This window comes from Danio rerio, chromosome 4, assembly GCF_052040795.2.
Source record: "Danio rerio strain M-AB ecotype USA chromosome 4, GRCz13ab, whole genome shotgun sequence".
Classification (NCBI taxonomy): domain Eukaryota; kingdom Metazoa; phylum Chordata; class Actinopteri; order Cypriniformes; family Danionidae; genus Danio; species Danio rerio.
This window is the reverse complement of record NC_141024.2, coordinates 20,159,530-20,179,598: the sequence shown is the minus strand read 5'-3', so window position 1 is coordinate 20,179,598 and position 20,069 is coordinate 20,159,530. Positions and strand designations below refer to the sequence as shown.

The following is a 20,069-nucleotide window of genomic DNA, read 5'->3' as shown; positions in this document are numbered from 1 at the left end:
TGTATCATCATTTTGCATCTTTACATGCTTGGTCACATACCAACTCCTTTTCAGATAAACTGCAGTTCACATACTTTACGTTTCTGTCAATACAATCTTAGGAGGTAAACATGCATGTTTCTATGATAGGATGTTTAGATTTGGTGATCCAACAAGCTGGTGTATGTCATTAATTAAGCAGTTTTCAGTTTTTTTTTTTGCATTCTGTCATAATTTTGCATCTTTATGTGCTTGGTCACATGCCAACTCATTTTCAGATGAACTGCAGTTCATATTTCTTTGCATTTCTGTTAATACATTCTTAGGAGACAAACATAAGTGTTTTATGTTTTGATGAATAAATTTGGTGTTTCAAAATGCTGGTGAATTCATACTTATAAAATCAGGAACAGTGAAGCTGGCATCTTATCTTTCTGACTCATCTAGTTACCCTCAGCGGTACTCATGTCGATGATTCAACCATTCCACCATTTGGACCCAAAAGTACAATGTGTAAACAGTCCAGCAGGGGAGGGGGTGGAATCCATCTCCTCTCTGGACAAAGCAGTCAAAACAAGTGGGAAAGCATTCTTACTGCACAACGTGCACCAGTCTCTTTGTGTTTTCCTGAGACATTTCAGCGGATCTGTCTCCGTCTTGATGGATGCTTCGCCATTAGCACCATTTCTGTCTTCCTCCTGGTTCTCTCTGGGCTTCTCAAAAAAGCCCTCTATTGCTGTTGTCCTTCAGTCAGATCTTCCTATTCAAACACGACTCCTAAAGCCCATTTAATCTGTCGTCTGCTTCCCAAATGAGCCCTTGCTTTCTTTTCTTGCGTTCGCTCATTTTCTCTTTCTTCATAAGCACTTTTGCTCCTCTGAACGAGTGGGAATCATTGGCACTTTTTGTTTCTTAAGAAGGGCATGTTGTCGTTCAACCAAGCTCATTACTCCTGCCCAATGGTGCAGAGCTGTCTCTGCTTTTCAGAGAGGGAACTGGAGAGAGAGCAGAAGAAGAGGGGATGAAAATGCAATCATTTTGTGGTTTATTTGTTGATGAAGCACTAAACTCCAGGGGGAAGAAAATGAGTGTCCACAGGATTCCCCCCACCTAATGAACTTCCATTATGTCCGTTAGACTGAGTTACATTGTCATTTTGTGGCAAATGAATTGGAGGATAAATGGATTGAATTCTTGAAATAGAGACGTACTACATTAGGAATTTAATCATGCAACTTTCTCACCTTTCGCCATGTTAGAATTCTGCTTCTAACTTTTGCTTTTTTTTTCTTAATTGTTGAAATTGGTAAACGATAGAGGTGTAACTTGGGAATGAATGACTGATATTGCATGTTAGAACAAGAATGACCCCCCCCCCCCCCCCCAGGGTTAGGGTGGGTCAGGATATTAAATACACACACACACACATGCATCACGCCAACTGGGGGTTACATAAAAAGGGAAAAAAGGAAGAGCTTGAGCGAAGCTACAGATGCCTGCTATCATTTTGCTTAGACGGGCTTTTCTTTGGGATAACAGCTTAATACTTCATTACTTGCGACTCTGCGTTTGTGTTCTGACCACTTGTGCTTGGTTGTATGGTATCTCAATAAAGTGTTTTTAAACATTGTTTTTATGACGTTTTTCTACAGGAGGAATATGCAAATTACTTCCAAATACTTTAAATATTCTCTGTGTTAGTAAATGCAGGGCTTTTTATGAAATCCAGGCATAACATTGTACGACAGATGACATTTTAGATGACTGCTCTATAGCCTACAGTTAATCAATATGTCAGATTCTGGAGTGCATTTAAGTTTTTAAGAAATCTACAAATGATAAATGATCCTAAATAAAACAAATAGTATTATAAATGTGGTGTATATTAGTTTATCACGGAGGCCACTTGAACGGTTTGTGAACACAATTAAGTGCACACAGTGTGCCATATAGTCTGATAATTGTTGAAAATAATTCCAAAAGGCAACTGACTGTGTAAAGCCACATAAAACAAAACAAAAATATGATATATATGCAGAGTTCAGTGGCTAATCAGCCGGAATCAGCTGAGGTTATGTGCAGACATAAAATAACGTAATAAAAACTAAGCAGATCAGTTATAAAATAAAAAAAGAACCACCTCAAAGTTGTCATAAAGGGTAATATTATCTATATACACCAAAATTGTTTTTTGTACCAGGATGTAAACACCTTTTTTCTGCTATAAAGTTGGCCAATTTAACATTAGAGTCAGTAGAAATGTGCTCTATTTTCTCAGTAAAAAGTGATTAGTTGAAAAAAAAAAAATCTGTTGCCTTAATATTTTTTTAGGAAATAATGAATTATATACATAATCGTAGTCAACTTAACAGTTCCAAGTTACAAAGTGACTTAAGTTCCCCATTGCTTAAAATAGATTTTTTTTTCTGGACATATGGTTTATTCTCATTACCCTCTGGATTAGGACCTCCAGATCAGAGTGGGAGTGTTTTGCCACATTACTTCAACTTTACACACACATACAGTAATGCATTATAATCCTACATTCTGGAACAGGACGCAATCAATCCTCACAATCCCAGAGGAATCGTGAGTGTGGTAGTCAGTCAGGTGAAGTCTTCGTCCTTGAGTTGTTATTGGTGCCATCCCGATTAATGACTGATCTTCCCCCCCTGCGTGTCAAGACAGATGGGAGATCCGGCTTACTATTTCAGATTAGCTTCCAACCCTCTGTTTGCTCAGGACTGATTGAACGGAATTGGCCGGATCACAAGCTCCTATCTCTGAATATCTCAAAGCGCCGCCTTTATTTGCTCAAAGCTAACAAGAAGACACCAAATGCGATGCCCCCTCCGGGATGATCCGATGACCTCAGAGAGAGCTTGACACAAATGGAGTCGATTTCTTAACCTGGAGCAGTTTGGTGTGAAACATTCCGGTTTAGTTATCCTCTTCTTTCTCTTCCCTGCTTACAGCAAGTGGAATCAGCTCAATTTATGACAAAATTAATTCAATAATTTAAATTCAAAAACTGCTTTAAGAACTCTTAAAGCAACACTACACTTTTTTTTGGAAAATAGTCTCATTTTACAAACTTCCCAAATGTTAAGCATCCAGTAGATTTCAAGTTCTGGCAGGAGCACTTTTACCTTGCCATATATCAGTGGTGTCCAAACTCAGTCCTGGAGGGCTGGTGTCTTGCATATTTTAGTTCCAACTCCAATTGAACAGATCTGAACCAGCTAATCAACTCCTCCTAGGTATACCAGGCAGGTGTGTTTGAGGAAGTTGGACCTAAACTTCAGGACATCGACCCTCTAGGCCCAAGTTTGGACACCCCTGCCATATATCATTGAATCAGATTAGACCAGGGTTGCCCGGTCTTGGCCTGCATTGTTTAGTTCCAACTTCCTTCAACACACCTGCTTGGGCGTTTAATTGAGGTTGGAACTAAAATATGTAATTCTGTGTCCAAAACTGCCTACTATTTAGTAGGTATTGCATTTGAGTTTAAATGTACCACTCGGCCATTACAAAAGTACATTCTACACTGTATGAATGGAACTCGGACATACTATATCCGTCATTTTGTCATCACGTGACCAACTCACCCGAGTTGCATGGCTTCACTCTCATTCATGAATTAATCTCAAGGGGCATCATGGGATAGCGTAGCATCCATACGATGCGCATTTCAGAATCTCGCCAGAAGTAGTAGGTTATTTGGGTACTTCTCACATAGTGTTTTTCGAATTCTATGTATTCGGACACACTACTCTGCTTGGATACTGTTTTTAGCGTATTATATAGTATGAAAGTATGCAATTTCAGACGCAACCCAAGACATCGACCCTCCAATAGACCATTAGTATCTTGCTCAAAAATGACCAAAGACCAATTCCTATTTAAAGCTTGACCCTTCTGTATTTTCATTTTCTAGGTCGATATGATTAAGAACTATACTATTATTCCGACTTAATTGTCAAGGAACTTTGCTGTACCATGGCTGCAACAGGCTCAATGATATTTCACTGCATATGAAAATGAACTTGCCTCAATAAAACCAACGTGACCACCTGCTTGCACAAGCAGCGTGCCTTGCAACCATGTACTTTGGTCCAAGTCATGAACGATATGCATTTGAACCAGGATACAAAAGTAAATTCACTTCCATTTTCAAGTGCTGCAAAATATCATTGCACCTGCTGCAGCCATGGTACAGCAGCAACATTCCTTATACCGTAAACAAAGTCATTATGCCATTTTTTATTTAATTTTCTGTTGGTCTTATTACACGATGTAATAACTACAGAAGAGTCCAGCTTTAATCCTAACGATCTAATCTGATTTAAGAATCTATGCTAAGCTATGCTAATAGTGCTCCATCAGACTCAAATAACAATTGAATGGACTCAAAAATGGTCAAATTCAACCATTTAACTCTAGTTGAGTCTATTTTGAAAAAAGTGGTGTTCTTTTGTCACATCACACATTAAAGCAACTATTTTATCATGGTGTTCTCAGTAGTCTCTGCACTTGCTGCATCTCAGATATCAATCTTTGTGATCTATAAAAGATGAGTCACTGTCTGTCCATCTGAGATTAGACTTGGATATAAACATTACGATCATAATTTTTCAATAGTAGTACAGCACACTGTGAGCTTATTTTTGTACCATTTGTTGTTTGCATTTGGCATCTGATAGAGCATTTGGACCCAGAAACTGCGACGCGTGACGTTAAACCTACCAAGCGGATAGTTACCGCTGCCCGCCTCTTCCTAGCTTGGTGATAAACAGTTTCCATGTTTGGTCCGGCTTCCTCTGGGGAGATCTATGGTCTAGCCTGACATGATTCACACTGACTCAGGGTGACCTTGGAAAGTAGCCCACAGTCATGCTTGTGTACACACACACACGCTCGTGCGCGCACACACACACCAAACCCCTCACTAGATGCCCTAACACAATTTGTCCACCCTGAAAGGCCTGTAATCCATTTTTTCGCCTTTACAGCCAGCTTTTCGCTTGATTTGCAATCCTGTACAAAGATATCAAATTCAGAGTTTGATGTGTTGCTCTTTCTTGGCGTAATTCTGTCATGTTTAATGCGACATCATAAAACAGGGTTACAGTGCAGTTCTCCGTGTCCTCACATGTGGCTTCAGTGGTCAATTTATCTCCATAGCCGCCGAGGCCCTGACAGCCTTTGATGGTATATATTGTGTGTGTGTGTGTGTGTGTGTGTGTGTGTGTGTGTGTGTGTAGACCTTGTTTCTTTGCCCTGTACATTGACTTTAAACCAGTTTGCTTTGTATATCTCTGCAGGTTAATGTCACAGTTGATTACATCAGAGCTGCCACCAATGCCATGGAAATGGGCGTCCCGGCTTTCCCAGAGCGCACCTGTGCTACAGTCACCATTGGAGGAATGTAAGTACACTAGCCAGTTATCAAATTACTGTGCTCATTGACTCATTAAGAACTTTCTTCTCCGACTTGGGTTTTGTTTATATTGTCTAATATAGAATTTTAGCAGTCTTTCATTATCATGTCACATTATTACTTTAATGATTTAGTGCTCAAACTTTAAAATTAATTTGTTTGTAAGGCCCAATCCAATTCTACCCCTTAGCTGTTCCCCTTACCCCTACCCCTCGTTTTACCTGTTCACTAGAAAGGGTTGGGGTTTTCCAATTCTCTTTAGCTGGAAGGCATAGGGGTAAGGGAAAGGGATTTTTAAGGACAACACTCGAAACCAAGGGGTACAAAAGTTTCCCAGAATAAAACCATCTACAACAGCAGCATGGCTGCACAAGGATGTCAGGAGACGCACAAATTTGTATTTTTTGTCATTATTATGAGTTTTGACAACAAACAAGCACATGTTTTAATATATCATAACGCTGTTCATGTTTTACTGTCCTGCTTTAAAAAAATAAAACACAAAAAAAAAACTATAATCTATTATCCATAATAATAATATAGCTGTCTCACAACATACCTTCACATCTGATGACACTCGAATACCTTGTCGGAAAAGTCTAGCGGCTGGTAATGAGCTTTTTACAGTGTCTGCTGTAATGTTAATGTTTACATAGATGAATATGGCCACTGTGTAAATGCACGGTACAGTTATGAGCTTATTGCCACATTATATCGTTTTGGTAACATGATATCGTTGCCTTCAGTGATTTCCTGAAGATAAATACTAAAAAAATAACGCAACTGGATTAACAAGGAGAATAAGAACAAGTAAGAGATCGCGATGAGATGATGACGTGTGCGGTTGTTGTTGTGCTGTACCATTTCCCAGAGGTAAAAGCTGAAGCCCTTCACACTCTGTTTCAAGGGCCAAGGGAAAGAGTTAGGGGGACAAACATAATATTAGGGTTGGGCCTAAGTGTGTGATTGTGAATATAGTAAACATTTGGTTAAATAACTCAAAACATTTATAATTCTGACCAAATTGCCATTTCCAGAATGCACTAAATGACATTTTTAAATTGAAACTTGGAATAGTTTGTTGATGGAAAACAAATGCCATATTAACAAACACACGTTTAGTAAATCCAAGTCTTTTAATTCTGAAACTTTTTTTTTAATGTGCAAAAATTCCTTGAAAGAGATTTCTGTCATTAACACTCTCGGGATTTAGTATTGTAATGAATATGCATATGGCAATGTTGATATATTTGGTCTTGGTGGTATAAATCTGCTATGCTGCTGCTGCAACTGGAATATAACACACTACTTCTGCAAACATAACACATATGTAACCCCTGTAGCAGATCTGAACACAGGTGGGGCTAATGTAGAGGAGGGTCTTCGAAAACGTGCCGCAGTTTATACGGCATAGAATGACATGAAGCTTTTAAGCTGATGTGGAGCAAGCTCATTGGCTGCCGAGGTGACAGCAACCAATGCCCTGCACCATGTAGTTAATGACGCAGGAGCAGATCAGGTGACCCAATCAACCTGCGCGAACTTAGTTTCGTGCCAGACATTTCACTAATATATACTTAACATGACTCAAATGTCAGTTTGACTTCTTACTGAATAGAAAAAGTTACATTTGTACATTTTCATCATAAATAAATATGTAAAATTAAATTAATTAAACTTTTATGCTTCAATTTTGATGGCAATGTAACTCATGGATAAATGTTTATTGAAATTATGAAAATATTAAGTTTTAAGTCATTGATTTGTCAGATTTTGTCCTCTATTGTGTCAAACCACTAAATCGAGTCATTTGTTGAAACAAATTCAATTCAGTCCATTCATTAATTATTCAGATTGATTCTTCTCACAGAATAATTACTTTTAAATTTAGGTTTTAAATTTAAAAAGGTTTTTTAAAAAGAAAAAAATGGGGATAAAAATTTCAAAGGAATAATAATATTATATAAAACAAATATATACAGAATGCTGAACGAAATTGGCACGTTCCCAGAGCCCATCTAACAATCTTCTCAGTTTCAGAATCAGGACATGCATATGCTTTATTACCCTTTATGACTCTTCCATGAATTGAAATGATTCTTGTTCACCCATGTGATGTGGATGTGTGATCTCGCAGACTGTCCCTTGTTAGGGTAAGCGAGTCTGGGGTGGTACTGCGCCTCAGGCTGTGATTACCCAACCGTGCCCCAGTGCTTGGCATTAGAGCAGTGTGGGTAACAGGTGGTCACATCGCCTGAGGGCTCGGCTGCTTTTGCCGCATCTCGACTCTTCGCTGATTCGGAATCAGCTCTTTCCAGGTTTTTCCCCCATCGCGTCATAAATATTTCAGCAGGCTGAACTGATCGTAGATCTGTAAAAATTTATGACAGCACTGACAGTCTGTCTGCCTGATGCAATGGGGCTTTTTTTTTTCAGTGTTTGATTTTTGGGAGCATGGAGGGGAAGGTCTGACATAGAAAGTATGTTTATCATTGATCGCAATATTTTTGTTTTGTTGCTCTTCGGTTTTTGTTGGTTTGATTGCGTGACCTAAAAAGCCACTGCTATTAACTTTTCACTTTGTGTTTTTTGGTTTTGAGCCAGTGTTTTTCTGTAATCAAAGCCACATTGAGTGCTAGCACAAACTGTTTACCTTTCTCCCTATGACTCCAAAATAGGCACCAAAATAAAAAGCCTTGTTTGCTTTTTTCATTCATGTTTTTGGACTTGGTTTTACTAACCAAAGCTTGACAGAATGATTCTTTTGTGTGTTTACTGTGCTGTGCAATAGAAAAAGAGTGAGCTCTTCACTAAAGGCAATATCTTTGTTGACAAATGGCAATGAGAAATGCATTTGTCGCTTTGCTTGCAGGGCACCGGTCCTGCTTTTTGTCATCAGTTATGGATCTGTTCTTCAAATTAGGCCTTATTCAGTGTTACACAAAGATAAAGAGAAAAAAAAATACCTTCAGTCTCCTCTTTCTAACCATGGTTGTGTGTGTTTTAGTAATGTTGTGAAATTATATGGATTAATTATATCTAGATTTTTAAAATCATTTAATCATATGGTGACAGTGGTTGTCTAAAACTTATTATTAGTAGTATTTTGATAATTACTTTGTTAAAATTTTCTGTTTTGTATCTTATTTGCTATAATTACTTTTAAACCATTACCTCAATCAATCAGAATACTATAAATGTTTGCTAGTAACCATAAAATAGCCTAAAATCACATCTAAATTATATTTTTAAAAAGGAAATATAAATTTGAAAGGAATTATACATTTTACAACTCTAATTTTATGATTATGTTGACTAATAGAATGTATCAAATCTATTGGGAACAACACGTCATGATCCGTTAACAACTTAAATATTTTTTGCAAACAAATGGTTTATAAGTTGTCTGATGGAGTATGTATAGAGATAAATGTGAACACCAATAGAAAATATTGGTTAAAGGAGTAATTGTGGGTCCACACCAAACGTGGAGCAAAACAAATCTCATGGGATGTTTTTCACCCGAGTTAATTTTTTGCTCTAATTCAAAGATGCCCTAAGTAGGGCTTACAGGCCAAAGTTGCCCCATTAAAACCTTTGATTAGGCCCACCATCCTATCTGAGAGTAGAGTGAGAATGATGAAGAGAGTTGGGGAGAATGCCTTTAAAAGAGATTGTCATGTCTAATTTGACGTTGCCTTTTTTGTCTGTTTGTTTGTTTATTGAGACTATGCAGAAGACATCGGTGAGCAAATCAAGGCAAAAACTCGTGTAACTTTATTCTGTTATTAAAGAGATGTTTTTGTTCAGTTCATTATACAGATAAACAAATAAAAAATGCTGTATTTGTTAATATAAAGCAATGTTTTCTATTTATTTTGAAATATTATTAAATAAATTAGGAAATTACGTTGTATGTCATTATCACAGTGATACCTAATTTTGCCTTTGTCGTGAACCCAGCATACTGTAAATAATGGTTTACATTGTGGTTAATAAGCATTTCTTTTTAATATCATTGAAATTATTTTTACAAGATTACAAGAACATATTGACTATCTTTTACACTTAGTCATAATTGTGTGCCCTTTGTAAACAATTTTATTAATTGCTAAAATAAAGTACAATCTTAATGCACTCAATATTGTTTGCTATTTGTTCAAACTAATTTAAAATAAGCTGAAACAACACAATTTTTGAGTTTTTTTTTTTTTTAGGACAACTTAATTGTGTTATGTTTAATCCGCTTGCATTTGTAAAAGCTAATAAGTTAACTTAATTCCTTCATGTTGTCTCGACACAAATCAATTGCATTTTTGTACAGTATGACCCCTGTATTCGTTATATATGTATATTATAGTCAGACTGTGGAAACAACCGATTCTGTTTTGCTCTGTCTGTAGAAACATCGCCGAGGCACTGGTCAGCAAAGGTCTTGCCACAGTGATCAGATACCGCCAAGATGACGATCAAAGATCTTCTCATTACGACGAGCTCCTGGCAGCAGAGGCGAGGTAAGTCACAACACTGAAATAAAACCGCCAGCGGGCGGACGTAGCCATATTCCCGTTCACCAAGGAAGAAGCAGACTGTGAAATGGAGCCATTTTGTTGTTCGCAGTAAGTCAAAGCCTGTCTGGTTAGCTTTCATTTCATGGGGCCCAATATCAGTCCCCGAGCTCATACCTCAAGCACCAGCACTAAAGCACGACTCTTTTATTCTTTGTCGACGAATATAATTATATAGATTTGCGGCGCACAGGTTTCAAGGGTGGTTTATTGCACAGAGAGAGATTTGGATCTCCTGACCGGCGATAGATGTGGCGACTCTCGAGAGAAAAGACTTCTTATCTGCCGCTCCTCCTTTTCCATTTCTATTCTTCACTTTCACATTCATACACACACGTCTCCGCCGTTTCCTTGTGCTTTGCCTTCACCGGGTTATGCTTCCCAGTGGACCTAGCGGAGATTGGAGGTTTGCAGGCCTCAACTTTTATTTTTACTTTTTACATGTATTTTTCTTTTGAACTACAAACAAACCAACATCTCTTTATTTACTGCTGTCACATTCCATTCTAATGGGCCCATTAGGAGAAGGTCATTGTTCTCTCAATCACCATCAATATTCAAGACTGTGACATTCCTTTGCATGTAGCCTTTCAAACAAAAGGTGCCTCACCAAATAGTTCTTTGGTATGTACATTGTAGGTATGTGGCTTAGGTAAATGCAGAAAATATATAGGCAAAAGTTTTATGTTTATTTATAGGGGTGTGACTCACAGTTAGGTTACGATCATCATGTCATCAATTCGATATCTTGGGGCATCACGATGCATTGACGATGCTTTACATAGACAACTAGAATTTTTTTTCTTCAAAACACATAAATTTGTTTTAATTAAAATCCATAAATATATTTATATTTCTGTATTATTTGTAATACAATTTTGCCCTTTAATAAAGCACGTAAATATATGAACTATAAATTTAGTTTTACCTGCTCAAAGAAACACTCTTTTTGAACACATCAAACAAAACTCGCATACATGCACAGAAGACAACATGAACATTTATAGCAAATAAAGTAATGTAAATGTTATCCTATTTGCCTTTTGTGCGCTGTCGAGTGAGTTCTTACACCCCTATGATTGGTCGTTGTCTTCACTTGCTCAACAGAAAGGGCAGCGATTGACTGTGAAACTATCAGCGCTGTTCTTAGATAAGTGATGCAGGAAGAACAGCTGTGGTTACAGTTTATATGCGCTTATATGCCTTAGTTTTAAAATAGCATTTTAGAATGAAAATGATCCTTGTCCACAATGCCGTTTCATCTAGCTTTTCTGAAAAGATCTCTGTCCACACTGTACCGCTGAAAACGCACGTCACTTCTGGTATGCGCTAAAGCACATGCACAAGTCTGAGCTCCAGGCAGTCAGCGGGTGCTTATAGCTCAAAACCCCAGGAAGCATTGCACTGCATACATTTTATCAAGGATGTACGGCCTGATCGCGTCTCACTATAGTTGTTAAACATGATATTTTATTAATTTTGTCTCCATCTAATGACTCTTAGGTCCTTTGAATCGATCAGGTTTTTACCAACCAAGTTTGTCGACGCCATCAAAACAACACTGATCACTGTCTATTCATGTTTTATTTATTTATGATTTGGTTATGGGTAAAACCAAGACCATGCGGGTCAGGTAGTTGAATTGGTAGGCTACAAATAATTGATTTATGAATGAGCATTTTAATTTCTCGCCCTTGACTCCTTTGCCAATTTATTCTACTGCGACATAGCACATAGCAGATAAATGACAGAATGGTATAACCAGTTATGATCTAATACTGAACCGATATCAAATTGTCCATGTCTGCTTCGCAGTGCATCGAAGAAACAATAACTTTGACACCCCTACTCATTTAATACCACAGGGATTAGCCCTAGAATGAAAAGCTCGGGTTTTGACCATATTTGGAACAACAATCATGAATATGAATATGACCTGAAAACCATTTGTGCTTCAGTTGCCAAAATATTTGATTCGATTCCATGTTAAATGACATTCTTTTCAAAGTGGTGAAGAGGTTTATTTTAGCTAGAAGGAGTGAGTAAGCTATCTGTATGTCTCCGGATTAACCTAATTTATTCCTGTTTTGTTGTGGATAAAATTTAGGAGACATTCTAATTATATTCAGCAAAATGAGCTGACATACATGTATTTGAATTGTATTTTGAAGCTTTAACGTACACGAAAACACAGGCAGGACTTAACAAGCTCTTTATAATGTTTAATGGCGTTACTTCACAAAAGGAAAGCACAGTAAGAGCTAAGTGATATGACACAATGCATAAATGTGCATTAAACACTAATTCTCATGTGTTTGATGCCTTGTTACAAACAAATGTGTCATAATTTACATGGAAGACCTTCAACAGATAGAATTAAATGCACCTTATGCCTCCTCATGGGGCGCTGAATAATACATCTGTAAATCCCAAATTTAGCGTTCTGACTATGGATTTGCATGAGAATGAGAAAACAATGGTGTTTGAGGCTGACGTTGTCATTTTCATGTGCTGAAGTTTTATTATTCAGCTATACCTAGGTATAATCAGTAGAACCTTTAAATAAGTTCATTAAAACTGCTTTGCCAGTATCTTCTAATTAGCAAGATTCCGCTTTTATTTCTATTATCTACTTTCGCTACTGCTCTCATGCGTTCACACTGACACACACACAAACACACACACATGCATTTCCTCCATTTTCTTGTCCTTCACTTTCTCTAGGTAATGCTTCCCCGTGGAGTTGGCGGAGATGGGCGGTTTGCAGGCCTCAAATTTATTTTTAGCCAAGATTGCTGGTCGTTACCCTACATCCTCTGAGAAATAAACCTCAGGACGAGCTCCTTTCCTCTCTTTTTCACTGAACATGATTGGACCCCAGAGAGGCTTCAGCCGCAGATACATCTGCCTTAAAGAGGCCAAAGACGCGTCCCTCATACCTCCTGTATCTACTGTAATCTGCAGGCGTCACAACTCAGCAAACCACTATTACACTGATCGAGCACTCAGACACACACAAAAGACACCGTATCCATTCCCATGTGTAATGTTGGGGTGCCGCTGCCCCATAAATGTGATTTGTTGGCTCTTTTGTGGCATGAGGGATGGATGGATGGATGAATGGGTGGGTTTGTTTAAGGGTTGGTTTCTCAGGCCTGGATAGAAATGGTTCAATTTCCTTTTTTTTTTTTTTTTTTTTGTAGGGATTTGTGAAGATTTCGATTGTAACTATGCTTTTGAATCATTGCAGGGCGATCAAGAATGGCAAAGGACTTCACAGCAAGAAAGAAGTGCCCATTCATAGAGTGGCGGACATTTCAGGGGTAAGTGGGTGTTGGGAATAACTAATCCTACATTGGATTTTTGTTTTGTTTTTTATGTTTAAATTAATTTAGGCGTTTTAGATGTCAATATTGCTCCCTTATGAAATATTGACTGATTAAAAGACTGATTAAAATCAATAATGCAACTTTTTAAGTATTCATTAAAACAACTCATCACAGTGAACTCGTATTAAAATAACAGGCGTTTTTAGTGTGACAATAAACTATTTGGTTAAGTTGAATGCATTGATAGGAGATGCGGTGGCGCAGTGGTTAGCACTTTCGCCTCACAGCAAGAAATTCACTGGTTCGAGTCTCGGCTGGGTCAGTTGGCATTTCTGTGTGGAATTTGCTTGTTCTCCTTGTGTTCGCGGGTGTTTTTCCCCCCACATCCGCTGTGTAAAATGTGCTGAATAAGTTGGCGGTTCATTCCGCTGTGACGACAGCTGATTAACAAAGGGACTAAGCCGGAAAAAATGAGTGAATTAATGTATTGAACTATTCTGATTGAAAGATCTTTTCCCAGTACTGGGTTGCAGCTGGAAGGGCATCCGTTGCATGAAACGTATGCTGGAATAATTGGCGGTTCATTCCCCTGTGGCGACCTAAAGTCTAAGCTGAAGGAAAATGAATGAATGAGAGAAAGAAAGAAATGAATGAGAGAAATAAATTCTTAGCCATTCATACGCTGGTATAACATGCATGCTGGTTTCACTGTCTTGAATAAAGTTATTAAACATAATAATACAAATAAAAATAATAATAATTATTATTATTACTTGGCATACGTTTACTAGTTTTTCTTTTAATATTTAGAAGAAAACTTATTTGACAAAATATTTATCCTTAATAAAAGTCAAATAATACAAATACAAACAAATCCACACATATTTGTCTGATATTTTAGCTTATTTATACATAAATTAGTCAAATTATAATGCTATTAAATTAAATGTTAGAAAATAAGCTATATCAGTAAATAATTTGATATTTTGTTTATCCGTGTGCATGTTTTGTTTTGGCCTATTTGAATACATAAAATATTAACTCTCTGAATTGTTTTGATATTGACCAACGTGATCTTCACTTTAAATGTGGTCTAATTAGTCATTGTTTTCAACTACTAATCAGAGCACATAAATTGAACACATTTTTAAATCATATTGAAATATTTCATTAAAAGTATGAGTCACACTTTAGAATAAGGTTTCATTAGGTAATGCATTTACTAACATGAACTATTTATAAACACAACTTGTACAGCATTTATTAATCCTAGTTCAACATTTATTAATGCATTAATAACAATTAAAGTCATGCTTGTTAACATTAGTTAACGCACCATGAACTAACAATGAACAATTTTCATTAACTAATGTATACTAACATGAATCCAACACTGTAGTAAATATTATATTGTAAATGTTGTTGTAAATATTGTTTGGTTATGTTAGTAAATCCATTAACATTAACTAGTTCAATCTTATTGTAAAGCCTCACCATATATGACATGTATTTCAATATTCAATTCAACATTAAAATCATTCCACATACTCAAATTAAATATGATGAAAATACTAAAATAAATCAAATAAATCTGTCTTTTTCCCCAGCTTGACCCATTACAGTGTATTTGAAATTATGAACGGCTTTGCCAATATCTCCTATATCCCAGAATCCTCTCTCCGAATCCTTGATGTTAAAGCTTGGCCCTATGACAGCTGATTTATTGCTGCATTACGGCTCTGCCCAGTAAATTAATGAACGCCCCTCTAAAAATAGGCTTTCCACCCATAAAGTCATCACGCTTGTAGCTCTGAAGTTGTTTTTAGGCGAATCCCGTTTGTGCGCCTCAACCCAAATGAAGATTACATTTTACTTTGCTTGTAAAATGTCATTTTGCTGCTTGACAGGCCTGTGAAGCGACTGATGTTCAACCGCCGCTGACTTCGTGTTCACCTCTTTTTCATTCTCTCATCTCTGAGTTTATGAATTAGCCTCTCCGCTTTTAATGAAGTCTATGGCAGCTGTCTACCAACTTTATTTTTCTTTTTTCAGGATGTTATTTATACCCGGGTTTGTGTAGGCGGCGTTTAGAGTGAAAGAAAAAGGGCCGTGTCACTCTCAAACGCTAACATTCTCATTTCTCATCCAGAAACAAGATTTCCTCGTTATATGACTGACAGTCAGAGTAATGTCGTTTGGATTGGGACTGTGTCGTTGCTCTGAGAGGACCATTTATCTTTGGATGCGTTTGTTTTTTTTTTCTTCCTCTTTCTTTTGGTTTTTCTTGTTCTTTACGGCTGTATTTCCAGCTCCAGTGGGCGGCCCTGGTGTTCTGAGTCACAGGAAGCAGCGATATTTAAAGTGAAATGTGAAGTGTCTCTGTTACACACCGAAACCTCAGCTGTCAAGCCACGAGATGGGCAATCTCACTTCTAAAAGTACAGCCTTGGCCAGAACACTCTTGAAATAGAGCTGCCCTTCTCACAATGATGGCTCACGCTATCGCTAACTCTGTTATCCTCCACTTGGCCTGTCCTTTTTCAGTCCACGGCTGAATTACAAGTGAGACGTATCTAAATGAATGTAAAGAAACCTAGCCGAGTCGGGGCATTTGAAGAATTTCAATTTTCTCCCATGAAAAGAGAGAGGGATTGGCCTTGTGTGGGCAAAATTGGCGCCTGGAGGCAATGCAAATATGACCGTCGAGTGAACTCGCTTTGGTGTAAACAAAGGTGAACAACAAACAAGCGTAAATGAGGGAAATGTAAATGCGTGAAAGAAACAAAAATGGATGGCAATCATGTCCACATGTTGTTCAAAAATTCAAGGGATAGTTTTCACACCCTTCACTTGTGCAATACCTATAGGATTTTCTTTGTTGAACACTAAAGAAGATGTTTTGACAAATGTTGGTGACCTATATAATGTTTTTTCCTATTATGGACGTCGATCACCCAGCAATATTCACATTGTCTTCTTTATACAAATTTATGAGGACGTTTTTGGGTGAACTATCCCTTTAAAATGTGATGCAAGCTCTTATTTGAACAACCAGAAAGTTGTTTAAACCTAAAACATAAGTTTAAATATGTGAAACAAAACTCAAGCTCTAAAATAAGAAGTAAATAAGCAAGCAAGTGTAAATATCAAACAAAAGTTAAAGTGTGAAACAAAACAAAGTGGAAGATGTGTGAAATAAACAAGTTTAAATGTGTGAAACAAAACAATGAATGAGTGATTATTGTTAACATGGAGTAAATGCAGCAAGCAAGTACTTGTAAAAGTTTCAAGCAAAAAGGTAAATATGTAAATAAAAATTTTTTTTTAAAAGCAGTATTTATTTTCATATTAAATTAAAATTCTATGTAGGATGATCGATGCCAGCAACCAGCATTTATCACAATGTCTGCTTGAAGTGATTTTTATTTTTGGGTGAACTATCTGTTTTAAATGTGTGACGCAAACTAAAGATGTGTGAAATGCCAACTGAACAGCCAGAAAATTTAAACCTAAAACAAAAGTTTAAATGTGTCAAACTCTAAATAAAGACAAATAAACAAGCAAGTGTAAATGTTAAACAAAAGTTTAAATGTGTGAAGCACTCTGAAGTAAAGATGTGTGAAATAAACATGTGTAAATCTGTGAAACGAAAGCCTATATGAGTGATTATTATTAACACAGAGTAAATGCAACTAACAATCAAATACATGTAAAAGTTTCAAGCAAAAAAGCGAAATATGTAGAAGAAATAGACGTACATGCAGACATTTTTCTTTTAGCATGAGCTGGAAAATGTGTGTAAACGTATAAAACCAAGCAGGATTTATGTTAGTATTAATTAAATTAAATTCTTACTATGGAAGTTGATTGGTGCCAGTAACCAGCGTTCTTCACAATATGTTTGTTATACAAATTAATTAATAATGAACTTTTGGGTGAATTATATCTTTAAAATGTGTGAAACTGAACAACAAGAATGTTTAAACTTAAAACATACAGTTTAAATGGGTGAAACAAAACTCAAGTTCTGTAAAGCAAGAAAAAAGCTAGTGTAAATGTCAAACAAAAGTATAAAAGTGTGAAACAAACCGAAGTGAAGATGTGTGAAATGGATCAAAAACCTAAATGAGTGATTTTTAACACAAGCAATAAAGCTAAATATGTCGGGGGGGAAAAAAAAGCACATGCTGACGTTTTAAATTTTGTATGAGCTGAAAACTGTGTGTAAATATATAAAACCAAGCAGTATTTATTTTCATATTAATTAAATCAAATTCCTACTATGGAAGCTGATTATGCACAATATCTAAAAAATGAGGTAATGTAAATTTTTTTGGTGAGCTAACCCTATCCATATTAAAGATGTGTAAAACAAAACTGAAAAACAAGAAAGTTCAAACTTAAAATATACGTTTAAATGTGTGAGACAACTGAAGCTTTGTAAAACAAGGACAAATAAAAAAGCAAGTGTAAATGTTAAACAAAAGTTTCAAATTGTGAACCAAATCGAAGTTAAGATTCGTAATAAACAAGTGTAAACATGTGAAACTAAAGCATAAATAAGTGAAACTAGTGTAAATAAATAAACGTACATGCAAAAAACAAAACGAACAAATAGACATGCTGACAATAGTTTTTTTTTTGTATGAGCTGAAATTCTTTTTTTTATTTATTTGAAAATGAATTAAATGACTGTTTTCTCTTTTCTTTCGACAGGAGACACAGAAGGCGAAACAGTTTTTCCCATTCCTGCAGAGAGCGGGCCGCTCGGAGGCTGTGGTGGAGTACGTGTTCAGTGGCTCCAGACTCAAGCTCTACATGCCCAAAGAGACGTGTCTCATCACCTTCTTGCTCGCTGGTAAGTGTCAGCCGGCCTCGGCCTGTCAACTATACCACCATCTGTGACCACATAACCACCACAATGTGGCAGCTGACCGCTGTTGCGCCACCGCTCTAATGCTTTTTGTTCACTTGGGCTAGAAAATGAAAATCCAGTCATGTTTTCATCCATATGCTGTTGTGTGTTTTCTCTTTGGTTGAACAATAGAGAAGTTTAAGCTGCTCTCATCATATATTGAAAATGAGAATCTCTAAAAAGCACAAAAGTCCTCACTATATTCTATATAACTTGCGATATAAATAAAATTCTCTTACATTTCCTGCGTTGATAAGGTTGGAGTTTGCATGTACGACCAGGAACTAGAACATATGGCTTTACTATAAGACTAAAAAAGTAAGTGTACGGCAGGACCATATGTTTGATGAGGTGTTATGAAAAGGAGCGGAATAAAACATGATTATGCAACACTGATAAAACAAGTGATTGCTCCTTATTTAACATTTCTGTACAAAGAGGTCATGTTTCCATCTTCTAGTCATATTCGCAGATCAGAGTTCACCATGTTTGAATTTTGAAACGCAGCAAATTGTTTCAACCTTCAGTTTCCTGTTTAACACATTTGTTTGAATATGAATGGAAGTCTTTGGGGTGAAAATGAGTGTGACAGTGCCTTAACTCTTCCTCAATTTCCTTCATGACACAATTTAGAAATCTCTTTTTCGTTTTTGGAACTAATAAGGTATATGGCTTTTTAGCCAGCAGAAAGGAACCAGAAAACCGATGAAATTTCCATAATTTTAATAATGAAAGTAAAGGCCCCCTCACGGATAGTTTCCACCTAAACAGAAACCAAACAAAACGTATTCAAGGCCTGGTCCTCTCTCATTTTCAACCATCACCTCCCCTCCTTTTAAGTTTCCAGAGCTCTTCCATGTTCCTCCTCCAAGTAACTCTGCTGTAGAGGTCTGCACGGGACTGTTTTTTTTTCCCGCTGCCGTGAGATTTTATTCCGCACCCAACTGCTCCTGCTGTATATTCAGTCTTTGTTCACCCCTCCCACTTAGAATAATTTTCTACCTGACTGTTCCTGCTAAATTTTGATCTGATTTGCAAAATCTCACATTTACTACGAGTACTACCAAAAGAGAGAGATGACAGATAAACCTGTAGGATTGTAGGCTAAATGTTAGTTTTTTTGCCACTGTGATGAGATATGAACCGCCTTAAACCTGCTAAAGGCTAAATTTTGAGTCATTATCGCATCTCACAAAGTTATTTATTTATTTTTTTTAAAGTTATGCACATGAAAAAGACTCCCATATATTGGACTTGCCTTCCTAACAGTAAACCGACAATTTTCTGAAGCAAGCTAAAGGACTGCACATCTTCACTTTGCTACATGTTGGTAAAGCCAGCTCTCAGGTCTGTTATGCAGATGATTCACACATAGACTGCGGAAAAAAAGCATGTGTAGAAAGCACTGGTCCATACGTTCAGCACTAGCTGTACCGTTGCTCAAGAGGAAAGAGGAAATTTACAGATATGCTGTTACAAAATAACTAGGGGTTGAACGAATTTAGATTTTTGGATGTTGACTTTTATGTTCCCGAAGTCGAGTGGACGTCTACTAGTCCCTGGTGATGTCATCAATTAATTACAAGATGCCACAATTTGCGATTTATTTGTTGGAAATATATACACATGCTGTTTGACAGCTCATAACACATTGCCATTGCAATGCAACAATACCAATAGCTAATTTTAGTACAAAATAAATGCACTATCAACACTTTCATTTCGTTAATAATGCAACATTAGCACCAGGGCTAATTTTACTGCTAAATAAATGCAGACAACACATTGATCACTGCAGGTTCTAGTAAGAATGTAACAATAACACATATTTTAGT

At 36.8% G+C, this 20,069-nt stretch overlaps 1 protein-coding gene across 5 annotated transcripts in view; it reads left to right on the top strand.

Moving 5' to 3' along the window:
- snd1 (staphylococcal nuclease and tudor domain containing 1) overlaps nt 1-20,069 on the top strand; it is a 297,588-nt gene that overhangs the window by 72,628 nt on the left and 204,891 nt on the right. For 2 of the 5 annotated variants that reach the window (XR_015481791.1, NM_182865.3), the window contains exons 12-15: nt 5,307-5,410; nt 9,826-9,936; nt 13,241-13,313; nt 18,036-18,177. Coding sequence is in view for 3 of the 5 variants with exons in the window: in NM_182865.3 (NP_878285.3) it covers nt 5,307-5,410; nt 9,826-9,936; nt 13,241-13,313; nt 18,036-18,177 (430 nt within the window). In the remaining 2 variants the exon portion in view is untranslated. Of the gene's footprint in view, nt 1-5,284; nt 5,411-9,825; nt 9,937-13,240; nt 13,314-18,035; nt 19,391-20,069 lie in introns of those variants that run through there. The other 3 variants (XR_015481792.1, XM_087246093.1, NM_001293681.1) reach the window with 3 other exon arrangements.